Genomic DNA, 13646 nt, shown 5'->3' on the forward strand with positions numbered 1-13646 from the left:
ATGTGCTTATATTAATAACGATTACTCTAAACGAATTTTTCACATTGATTTCACTATAATATCATATGATTTACAACCTACATAATTTTACTAGTTACTGTCCCATTTTATTGCACCATTATATCATTGTATCGTTATCGAGTAATTCATTTATAACAATTATTACTTGCAATTTCCCCAATGAAAATGTAATCAACTGGAAAATTCTATCGTTCTTACGAAAAAGATCCAATTACAGAGGATTAAATTGTATCGTATCTTTCAATTATATGGGAAGATTTCACAAAGAACGATTGAAATCTATCAACTGGGGAAAGAAAATATCTCTTTGGATGTTTGATCCATGCGAAATGATATTTACATTTTAAAAAGATATTATGGTCGTCTTATTGACTCAACGATTTTTCTTCTCGTTTAATCTCGTTGATTTACAATTGCAGCGAACGTATGCGTCATAGAGAAACGGTTTCATAATTCACCGTGTCGTTTGGGTCCGTGGCAACGCGCTGTTCATTGATCCAAAGAGTTACATGTTTTGAAATTTGTACAAACATCGGATAAATAATGCTAAGCGTAGGGAGGCGGAGATTTAATTAATTTTCATAGTTGCTATAACATGCACGCAATAACGGAAAACTCGATTCATCGTGTAGCATGCAGAACATACACCGTGGTCCCATTTATCCATGTGAAACGCAATATTGATTCGGCGCTACAAACTGCAATTGTTTGCTTGATATTGTGCTATTCCCGCGCTCTCCTTTCTCCACTGATGTTCCACCAATTCCGAACACGATAATAGTTATTTTTTCTATCGTACGCCGATTCACTGTTTCCACAGAACCATAAAAATTTTTATAGGAATATAGTTGAAAAAATCCGATATTAATTTTATAATTCATGGAAATTGTTCAACGATATCGGTATCGTTATCGGTACAATTATTATTGCTTCGTCTTTTAAATATCGAATTGTTTTATAAATTCTATCTCCGATGATATAGGGCGTAATATTGTAACAAACGTAGCATTGCTACGTAAGTCGATAAGAGATTACAGAAGACAGGAACAGAATATTTTCCTTAATTCGTTAATGAAATAGGCTTTACTAAGTCGACTACTTGATCCATCGATTCATCATAATTAACGAACCCGGTATTCGTCAAATCGATTCACAACTGACTCGATCCCATTTGGAATTACAAACAATAGCGTTACTACGATTGTCGTTTGTTGTCAACATCGGACTGCGTGTTTCAATCTGCTGCACTATTCTGTCATTCAACGATAAATCTCGCGTAAATATCGCGAATGTCCAATGGATTAGAATAGCACATCATCGATAAATAATTAATTGCGTTAACTATATTTTCTGTTTTAATTATATTCTCATATTCCATATTCGTATCCCATATTATCTAGTTTATGAAATGAAAAAGAAAATTCTTCGAGAGATCGTGTTATTAGCGATTATTTGAAGATCGTTAAAATCGTATCATTTGCGTTGAAATTTATACAGGTTAATATTTTGATTCTGTTATCGGTGATCATTTATAAGTCAGCCGATCATATATTTTACTTTCTTCGCGCGTTAAATAGGAACGTTATTGCGAATGTGAAACAGATGAATTGAATTAAATGGAACGTGCGTTTGTTTAACACTTTACGCATCCTCCAAATTAACTTACAGTATTTTCCATAATACTTAAATTGTGTTACTTTATAAACAAAGCATAATTAACCACTACGATCATTTGTAGGTTCGTAGAAATCATTGTGGTCGTGTCGTTAGCAGCCATTTGAAGATCACAGGTTCATCGAGGTTACGTCATTAGGACTTAAGATCATTTAAATGGGTCATTAAAATGTCACGAGGGAAATCGTGATTGTATAATCGTCGATCAAATCAATTCATCTGAAAATTAGTCGAGGCTGATTGAGTGCTGTTAGGTGATTTGTGGCCATTTGCACACAGTAGCGTGGTAAATTATGCGTGATCAATTTTCTGACGGAACAATCGTGTTCTATGCACGAAACTCGTATTTCATGATCAACTTATACCTTTATTTTCAATTTATAATCACTAGCTGGTACATAGCGTGTCGAAAACAGCGGGCCATATTTATAATACTATGTATTTATTATTCTAAATATCATTATATCCCAGGCATCAGGATAATGAAAGAAATTTATGCGAAATTCATGGAAAATCCAATTTCTTGCATTCTTTTCTATTGCTATTCCTTTGTTATCCACAGCGCGAATACTTAAATTCGATGTAAAATTCGCGATCATAGTACGTACTTTTTAATTACTGTTTATTGTCTCGTACAACGATAATTATTATCGGAAATTATTATTCTGGTAGTAGAAGAACGCTTAATGAATCTGGATTTCTTTTAGCTTGATCAAGATACTTTCGGTGGTGGCGATCGGAAATATTCTCTCTTGAATTCACGGAATTATTCCCTCTTGAATTCATGGAATCATTGATTTGTGAAGCAGCACTCGTGTGATGTATCGTATTCATTTTTTGGCTCCGATTCCATTGATTCGCTTGGAAGATTGATTTGAATCGAAGTCTAGAATTCCGAATTGAAGATACCATGAGATTTTTTTGTTTATGAGAATTTGGAGCTACATGAATTTTCGCTCCGGAGATTTAATTGATAATACAGTTTAATTATTTGATTTACAAAATTTAATCCAGAATCATGCTGTAATTTGTTTGTTCAAAAATAAACGAGGCAAAATGGTAAGTGTAAATTGAAGGAAGCATTGCTCATGCACCTGCGTAAATATATAATATAAATATTCCAGATGTATATAAAGGAATGTTAAAAAATAGACATTATTAATTTTGCTCATGCGTACGTTTAACGTGATATTTATTTATAATACATGTAGATATCTGATATGTGATGAGAAAATTGCATTTTCCTCGTTCATTAAAACTTTCTCATAACATCGTGCAACATCGTTTCATCCAAAATTCGTAAAAATATTTCCAACAATTTTTAGTAAAAATACAATACGACATTTATATCTACCGCGACTTTATTTTAGAGTAGAAACAATTAAGTACACGTAACATCGTTTCATCAGTTCATAAAATTATATAAAATTTCTACAAAATTTTTCAAACATGGAGTCTATCGTTTACACATGTTACGACTTTATTTTCAAACAGAATATCATACAAATTCCAAAGGTATCACAATAGTTTTGTCAAAACTGTTTCGTAATATTGTCAAAAATATCCAATGAATTAAAACGAAAAAGATACGATCTAACGTTAACGATTGCTACAATTTTATCTTCAACGATAAAGTACATCATACAAACTCTATAGTTATCACTGCGGATTTTTATTTATTCGTGGAAAAATTGAATGTGTAAAAATCCACGTAATGCATATAATATACAAAAATATATCATACATCAAATATTCAAAACACAGTATCCATTATACTACTTAATTCTTTCTATTTAGATTCCACCTTTTAGTTACATTCGTAAAAGTATAAAGATACACAAAAACCAACCGTATCCAGTTCTCAGAAACGTTACACCATCTAACATCGCAGTTGTTACTTCGCTTGCCTCGAAGGAGGGTCGAATTAAGCGAAATTGCATCGTTAAATCACCCACTTTCCGCTTCCTTTTTCTACATAAACCATATATCCAGGCTATAATTCTTATCCTCTCCCACTCCGTTCTACATCCTTTTTTTATATTTTACATGGCTCCTCTGCCCTTTACTCGTTCCTTGTTCGATGAAACTAGGCGAATGCATTTTCTCGGTCAGGGGCAGTTAATGGCTGGACTGCAACCACCGAACTAGATGGCATCCCGCAGATTTACGAGGCGACAGCTTTTACAGGTCGCGTTTCGGGATTCCCAGTTTTGCCCGTAACATCCGGACGATTTCACGGGGGGAAATCATGCCTCTATTTCGAATTGACAGCTCTTCGATCGATGTCAAAAAGCACGATATTCCTGGCCACCTAAAAGCTGCGAGATGTAATTGCCGCTTTTCTAATGGCCATTCGCCGAAGTTTCTGCGGCCTCCCTAAATCGACTCGCTTCTCTTCCAGGAATTTCGTCCGATAACGCGTTTCTTTCGCGAAATTTCCTATTTCCAAAACATCAGTGCAAATGGTCTGTGTCGTGTCGCGTGTATTATCGTGGAAGTTTCTTACTTTAGAACTATATACACTACTGTTCAAAAATATTCGGACGCTTGCTTATTTTTGATAAAATGTATCCTAATTATGAAGTTACAGATAAAACGAATTGCAACGGTTTTATTCGTTATAATTATTTCACTGAGTTATTTGCAGAGGTCGTAGCGATAAGGAAAAATTTAAAAATATCGTATAACATGTTTATAAATATATATATATATATATAAAGTGTATAGTCTACTTATTCTATCAGAATTTATACATTTGAGTAAAGTGAACATGTTTAAGCAATCGTATTCACATTCAAGTCAGATTAGGGATGATCTTCTAAACTGACAGGAAAGAATCTGCACATTTTGATCAAATTTTTATATTCTTAACATAAATCGATCAGAGCATCCGAATATCTATGAACGATAATGTACGAAGAAATGTTTTTACATAAATTAATTCCGATCGATCATGATGTTCGTTTGAATACTCGATCAATGTTAGAAACTATGTGTTTCCTGTTACAGCCAACCATTTTCGGCACGGTGGCCTCGGATCTGACCCCAAAGGATGGCAACAGTCGAAGGGTGAGTGTCAAAGAACGATAAAATTTCATATATCGATGGTAATTAATTCTTTGACGCGGACTGTGTTTCAATTCTAATAAATTAAACATATCGTAATTACATTTTGTACGATATTAAACGTTTTAAATTATCAGAAATTACCGAAAATGAAAAATATCAATTTATTTTCTGTTTTAATATGGTTAAAACATGAATATTACTTTCCGTTCAGATGTTTTGTTGGAATATTTCAAATTTTCTGCAAGGTCGACGGTAATGTAATTACTTGCAGTTAAACGGTAATTAATAATTAATTAGTAAATAATTACCAATAAAATAATAGTTCTTGGCCGTGTCTCGTATCTCGTTACATACACTTTCATATTTATTGCGATAAATTAATAAAAAAGATATGCAATATACGAAAGAGGCAATCAACGATCATCGCAAAGATCATTGCCATATTTATAGGTACGTACAGTATTATAACATATTATCTGAAACTTTAGTAGAATGACAACTGGCTAGATAGAGCGTAACTTTTACGATTAAAAAAATTAGAGAAATATCGTTGAAGTTATGCTTGTCAAAAGTTCAATAACTTCGTGTATATCAAAAGTAGGATGATGAAATAGGATAACTTTCCTCGTAAAATACGTTTGATTCAAAACGTATTAATTTCATATGAAAATTACGTTGATGCAAATTATTCGAATCTTTCGAAAAAAGTATCAATGCGCCATAAATTGTGTTAAAATGAAGATATAAATTAATACTGATATTAAAACAATTTCCATAAAATTCACTTTTATCATTACATTTCTGTCGAACCCTATTACGAATAACATTCTGCATTTCATTAATAAACAATAGATCGGAAGATAAGAAATTATTCTGCTCCCTCTGCAGAGTAAATCTTCCATGATAATGGCGAGAATAATTGCGAATCGAATATTCGAGTAATTACGAGAGAGGAGAAAGCAAAAGTTTTTTAAGAATGGGACGAAAGGCAGACAAGATCTGTATAAGAAAATCTTCGTCTTATTCTTCATAGAACGAGTCTCGCGGGGCTTTTGCTCGAGTCTTAATGGGTAAAAATTGCTGCTAAGTCGCTGTTCTGCTTTCTCCCTCTTTAAACGCTCGAAGATAGAGCGTTTCTAGCGCTCTAATTAAAAGTAACTGCCGGGGTAACCAAGTCATTCAGTCCTGAAACCTTTTCTGCGGCGTTCTTAACGCACAAAGTCGCTTTATAACTTCCATAAATTTTTCGTAATTGCGAAATCATGCAGAGCATCACGGCTCCTTGGTACAGCATGTGTAGAAAAGCTCGTGCTTTTAGAGAAATTTTGATATTCTTGGTACTCTTATTTTACCACTTTTTCCATGTATTTTAATAAGGAGGAATTAAATACTAGAACATTGATATCTAATTAAATATTAAAATTCCAAAATTAAATATGAAATGAAATTTGTAGACAATTAAAGAGAACAATTTAACAATACGAAAATTTCATTACGAAGATATCGTTTGTTATATTCTTATACATAATACGATTAATCGTTTAGTGATCAAAACATAATCCATTTAATTTCGTTATTTCTGCGTATTTTATCAGCCGCACAGTTTTCCAACTGTCTGGTTGACACTCTTTCCTTTTATACTGCAATTCACGTGTGTGCAGAGATAAATATTGTTACAGTTTGCGGGAACACACACGCGAGCCGAAAACTAATTTAATCGGAACACTGGTTGTTATTTCGCGAAGTCAGCGCTCTCCAGCTGGAAAGTTCGTTACACCGTGATTCTAAATTTCGCTATTTTCCTTTGTAATTGGTAAACGTTGAAAATACTCGATCGTTCGATCGCCGTGAGCGTCGCGATTTGTCGATTCTCAAATAAATATTTTCATTTCGTAGTCGCTATGCTCGATTTTCTGTGACTCGTATATCGTTTTGACAGTCGTACCTCCAATTACTTGTTCGAAGGCAATGAAATGTCCCCTCCGATGGAATTAATCGTTTAAAGGAATTTCCCTATGAACTATGGAATGTGTACGAATGAGAGACTTTTTAAATATTATAATTTAAGAAGCAGTGGGAAATGTTAATACAAAGATCCTGGTATTTAATAAAATTAAATCGTTTTTGATCAAAAGTGAAGAAAATTGAAACATTAAGATGCACTTGTAGTTATAATTAAATGGATGTATTTGATACTCTACTGAAGGTACAGTGAAATTTTTCAGGACCTTCCTTGTCTATACTCGAGCAGCTAAATCTACGACATTAATTGTAAAAGAAGGTTCAGATCTTAATTGAAAGTTATAGATTCTACGTAAACTTAAAATTAAATTATATCGACGAATACCCGCTACACGTCTCGATATTACGAGCCATAATTACATAATCTTTTCCATCAAAACATAATCTTATGAACTATAATTACATAATCTTTGCAGAAAAACACGATACTAAATGTGTATGGTAAATTAACTATTAAATCCTTGAACACAATAAATTAACGAGCATCAAAGAACCACAGATTTATTGACAAAGACCAATAAATCTGAATCATAAATCGTAGAGCCTTGCTAAATTGTAGAACGCTCTTCGTACCGCTTTACCTACTCCGAGCTAACACTTTATCATAGGGATATATTTCACGTTTAATCGGCTTAGTATACCAAATGTTCGATCATGTAAAACACCTTCTCCAGCTGCTTTCTTGCACCTTTACCGATACAAGTCGACATTACAAAATTTATTTGACAAAAAATCAAAATTCGATATCGAATATACTTGAAAATAATAGATGTATAGCTACTCTAGTTATCGGCAAATCGTCGCTCCAAAAAGATTCATTTTTTCACGCAATTATTCATCCAAATCATCGCTAGAAGCTAAAGATCGCGCTCAAGGAATATCCTTGCATTTGGAGGGAAAAAATTCACGCTTTTCTCCAAGACTCTGCTAGCACACCGTTTATCGAGGTTCGTGAATTAAATATTCATCAGAATCGACTGGAGTCGAGTCGACCCCTGTCTGGCTGCGGAAATTGTGATACGTTTCAGGGATCAATGCGCGTTCCTCTCGAGCCAACAGGCATCTAACATTCATGAATTTATCCGATCCGTTGGACTTTTATCGCGACGCCGGAGAACGCTTACTGACGGCAATTTCCATCGCTGCATTGGTTGTTTAATGATACCGGAGATAACGCGTGATTCGACTTCTGATGGAAAGAGGATGGATTCCAAACGCTTTATTCGGCCAGCAATTTAAAGATTCCTTAAGGAGCGTCTTATTGCGAGATTTTCCACTTCTGGTTTTCTGTAAGTCGATTGTTTAGATGTGTATGAAGTTTTATTGTTTATATTTAAACAACATTATATAAGCAATATTATATTTAAGCTTATATTGTTTATATTTAAGATTATATTCTAAAAGATTATGTAATTATATAGTTCGTAATATGGAGGTGACTACTCGTCGATATAATTTAAATAATGTGCTTTAATCGGATAAGAAACGTTGGGCTTTCAAGCTGTATAGTATACCTCGTTTAAACAACGGTTGTTTTCATTCAATGTCCATTTTTTCTCAAAATCAAAGAAATATCTTCCAAATTAAAAATTAGAACTCGAGTCTGTTCAAATTCTTCTTTACTTGAAACTGATTCGTCTTGGAGAGAGACGTATGACGAAAGGATGCAACTACGCGGAACGAAAAATATGGCAAACGAAGCAGTTAATTTCTAGAGTTACTTTTTATTCGTTAAAATACTTTGACGTTTGTCCGAAGAATAAAATCGACAGAATTTACTCTTCTCTCTGATTCTAACAATGTATATAGCGGGACAGAAGTTCCTAAATTCTTTACGTTTGCCTTTCACAAGTCCTGCGGATCACGTAGCACAATTGAAAAAGCACGAAGCGCAAATAGGCGGGACGCATCATGCCGATTGATGCTAACCAGAATGAGCAGCGGATCGTTTTGAATTTACGTGTTCGCACGGCGTGATCACGTTCACGTTCGAGGTTGCATAGCAGATTTTCCCGCCATGCGTTTACCGAAATGGAAGAGCAAGCAGTAGCGTGCCGCTTGTACGGTCATTGTCGTGCAACGGGATTAATACGAGAACGGTGCGAGTAATTTCTTCTCGAGATTTACTAAACGTATCGCTGATTGAAATTCCAGTCGAACGGCGGCTATCTAATCACTCGAATCGTTCACACCATTGATTTTTATTTCCCGCTTTCTTATTCCTTATACCGGTAATTTAATTGTTTATCGATAATCTATTGTTCTGTATGAATCCAGAGATTACGTACGGAACGATAAAAATGACAATTATGAACGCAGCAGAAAGTTGGATAAATAATTTCGAAGCTTGAGAATTGAAAATTTGTACACGTTTATTATATATAATTTTCAGGCAAATTAACAAATTTTTCTATCACGTATTACGTATTTGTAAGACGCCAAAAATTGTTATTTACGAAAGAAGATATTTAATATTCACATTATTGTTAATCAGATAACGCGTAATTATACGAACTATTTTATGCTCGATTTACTAACGAAATAGGAAGTTCAACATGAAGTACATATATTCAAACTATACAGCGGGTCAGTTATTAATTTAGTTGCGTGTTTAATTATTGGTTATTAAAGGCAATTAAACTTATCTGCATATGGGTAGCGACCGGACAAATACAATTATTTGATAGATTGACATATTTGCGAGAATATAATCATTGAGAAAAATAAAATAATATGCTTAGAGAATACAAAAGATAAATGCATATGCGCAAATGTGTATTGTAATAATTCGCAACAACGTCATAATCATAATTTTCATTATCGACATATTCCCCTGCTCCGAGGTTATACATAGTTCAGTGAATTCTATCGAACAGCTTTAGATTGTATCGCTCTTTGTCTATAGCATTAAATCCTCTATAATGGGTTACGTATTAAATGCATCTCAAGTGTTTCTAGAGGAGCCATTACTTGATTATATCTTAAGGTTGTAACTAATTGAATTCTGAACTATCTAGATTCTACAATAGATTATAGAACGTAGAGTAGATTTCAATCGTGTTTTGAATTTGGAATTAGCGAACTTGCACGAAGTATCGTAATCGCACTCGAACAAATTTCAATCGTGTATTTAACTTGTGTCGAACTCCAACAAAAAGAAAAAAAAAAATAATAACAAACTAGCAGAAATAAATTCTGAAATCATTACGTTATAAAAAAAGGGGGGGAATTTTAGCAGATTTGTGTTGAGAAGCGTGCAACAAATTATTGATCATTTTCAGCTCGTTTTCTCGTATAAGAAAATGCTCGATATCAGATATCGTTTCAAAATGAACAAATGTTTCTTCGTTTCACGCTCGACAATAACACTTTTTTTCGGTAATCTACATTTAAAATAATAATCACGTCAACGATCAATGCGTCAATGTTTCGAAACAAATGTTATACTGTGTTCCGATTTCCGTTTTGTGAATTTTATATTGTCGAAAAAATTTATTTGCAATTTCGTACAGAGCACGTTATTAAATTGGACAAAATATCTGAAGTTTCCTCTAAAAATGGAAACAGTTTTTCGAATAAAAATCCATGTTTCCTGTGATGAATCGTTCGCGCAGCGTAACAGAATTGCGTGCGCAAACTATTGTTTATAACTATGCAACTTTATGACTTGCCTGAAATATTTCTGAATTCAAAGGGTACATGTTCGCTCGAAAATATCAAACAAAAGAATATGATAGTTAATCGAAAGTAAATAACAAAAGTCTTTCGTTTCTGCAATTTTTCAGAATTGAAAGTTTTAAAGACTCGTATAACAATTATTTACTCATTTTACATCTGAAATTACAAATACGTCTTTTCTCTAATTCAATGCAGCAAACGTATGATATCAATAATCGTATTTGTATTCATAAAATAAAAGCAAATAATAATTCAGTACTCTCGCGACCAGTAGAAAATACCACGACTAGTCAGACGTTTACTTTATCTGCATTGTAGTGTAGTATCGTGGACAAGGGGCCCTAAAAGATATCGGGTAAACCATAAACATCGTCGTGAGCCGAGATGCCGACAGGCCCATCAATGTGTCGTCGGTCCTTCGGTTGAATAGTTTCGTAGAAAAAAGGTCTACGTAACTCTGGTCACGAGCGATTGCGTAACACGTGCGTGGTGAGACTAAGACAAAGGGACAAAAGGGATGCTAAGGCAGAGAGACAAATTCACAGTCAGTGTCAGTGGAGAAGTCAGAGAGTGCGAGTTGCGTTGTCGAGAGAGTGTGGTCCGCGTGAGAGAAAGAGAGTGTTGGATCCGTTGTGACGAGAGTTGCAAATTAATTATTGAGTTGTCTAAAGTATAGTACGTTATTGCGATTAGTTCACGTTAAACAACCATCGTTTCCTATCTAATGAACATCTGTACAATACATATATTCGTAAATAAACCATCATTAATTATTATTTATTATTCCCGATACTAGAATAGGAGCATTTTTCTAGGAACAAAATTTATTGACGTGTACAGTCGAATTTTTACGGTGAACGAAAGCATTAGAAACGAATTGATAAATTCAGACAAATTTAATACTTTATGAATTAATGACAGTAATAGTAACGTGTACAATTATTCCAAGTAGAACAATGAGTTGATCGTATATGGATACGTTTCAGATTATTGAACCCGAAAATTTAGTTTCCTATGTATACGTTTCTTTCGTATCCGGAAGGCAAAAATCAACAACTGGAAGAATGCACAGGCGATATGGAATCGAGAATGGCACGGGTCGCGAGAATAAGAATAAGGATTGGAAAGTAGGAGTGTGGGGCGAACAGGCGATTCGGTGAATGATTTCTATGTTATATTTGCCGAGGGTAAATATCGCCGGCGGCACGAAACGGGGACGGAACTGGTTTCGTTATGAATATAAATGTCGTTCTGCCTCTGCGTTGCGCTTCCGTCTAATAAATAGCGAACGGGCCGGAAGCTTAAGCGTCATTGTGTCGTCGATTATTGCGGAAATTCGTTTCGTATCGTGCAGATATAGCGGAAAATCTGTCCATTATCGGGGAGAGAAAATTGTCTTCTCGCTTCGAGGGTCCTGCCGCGCTTTATGACATCGTTGGGTCGTTTTTAGAAGTTTGGTAGTTTCTTTCGTAACCGGATTACTTTTTTAACGGAAGATATCTTTATACAAGGGTTCAGATATCGGAAGGTAGTAAAGTGACACATGTTAAGTTATGTGCGATCGTGAAATTAATTGAAAAATTATTTTCCATACAATGCGAGTGCCTTTAATAATATTATTAATTACCAAGACAGATAAAAAGTTAATTAGTGAAGTAATGTAAACTGCCAATTAAATTATAATACGAATACTGTATTAGAAAGTAAATAATATTAATCTTCGTATGAATAAAAAATCTTGAGTAATTAGTAGAAGAAATGTACTATGGCATATTCAATTGTTATGAAATAAAATTAATCGAGAGATAGATACAGTACTAATAATTTAAGGCAATTGATAATGTCATCAAATACGTTAACTATTTTTCCCCATAATACGAGAATCTACTCTCATGAAAAATCTACACTCTAACTAAACTGACAGAAAGTCGAATGCCGCCAGTGCTGTTCAAAGTTAATTAATCTACATCGAGAAGCTATAAAACGAGAAATTAATCGTCGATGTCCGAACCGTGGCTACAGTATAGCCGATTAATTTCGTCCCGGCGCCGCTGAGATCGTAAAACAATGTGGCTACCATTTGACAAGTAACTTTGCTCGCTGACGAGCGCATCATTTCGCCGATTACTTTTTTCTTTTTCTCTCCTTTCTCCCTCTATTTTTTTTTTTTTTTTTTTTCTTTCGTTGCAAAGCACACACGACCGTCGGTGATTTATGAAATATCCGTCGGCGCGACGTGACGTGGATTAACGAGATGCGAATAATTACGTTGCATCGATCGAAACTCGTTTCGTTACGAATAGGATATCGTGCAGTTACAGTTTCAAAAAAGAACGATCATTTCCTCTTTAGCTGAATTTTAATTTCTACGAAATTTCGAACTTAATTGCATCTCGATCATGTAGGGTATATCATATTTATTTATGTTGACGATATCGGTGTGATTGAATTAGAGAGATTAACGAATAACAGAAGGAAATTAATAATTAACAAATAACAATATTTTAAGAAGTTATTGAGGTAATTTTCATATATATTTTCGAGTCGAGTCTTACATGTTGTGCTAAAGAAATTTTAAAATATTTCGTATAACACGCACGATATATTCATGAGGGGTCTCTCGAAGTGTTTGAATACCACCGTGAACCTACGTATAGGACAAGGAAAAACGCATTTCTGACACTTGACAGCAGAAATTGTTCCATTACGCGACAAACGTGGAAATGAAGTCTTTCCCGTTCGAAGTGAAGGGAAGTCGAAGTGGCTCATAGAAAATTAACTTCATCAAAACACTAAAAGGAAATGATCGTCAGTTTCAACTCTGCTCGGACGTCGTCTGAAAATCTCCAAGGAGCACGTTTCACCATCTCCACCCTCCCTTGAGATCTATAAATTGATCAAATAAAATCATTCGATCGACATCGCCTTGATATATATCTATGTATAGAACTGAGCGGAAAGCACAGAATGAAGATGCGCAAAAAATTGCAGACACGAGATAAAAGCTGGGGTTCTAGAACGAGCTTTTTAAACGTTTCACAAAAAAAAAAAAAAAAAAAAAGAAGAAGAAAGGAAGGGAACAGAGAAATGTTTTGAGGCAAAGAACCCGAAGCGCATGAGTTTCTTTTGAGTATTGTCGATTTTATCCGGAGATGTATGGACAATTAACGTTATTACTGTTG

General features: G+C 34.4%; 1 protein-coding gene across 2 annotated transcripts in view; it reads left to right on the forward strand.

Annotated features, from left to right (window-relative positions):
• LOC139989680 (uncharacterized) overlaps positions 1–13646 on the forward strand; it is a 643240-nt gene that overhangs the window by 283430 nt on the left and 346164 nt on the right. For both annotated transcript variants that reach the window (XM_072008183.1, XM_072008182.1), the window contains exon 4: positions 4705–4764. In XM_072008183.1, coding sequence (XP_071864284.1) covers positions 4705–4764 — 60 coding nt within the window. The remainder of the gene's footprint in view (positions 1–4704; positions 4765–13646) is intronic.

This window comes from Bombus fervidus, chromosome 8 (genome assembly GCF_041682495.2).
Source record: "Bombus fervidus isolate BK054 chromosome 8, iyBomFerv1, whole genome shotgun sequence".
NCBI classification, from domain to species: Eukaryota; Metazoa; Arthropoda; class Insecta; order Hymenoptera; family Apidae; genus Bombus; species Bombus fervidus.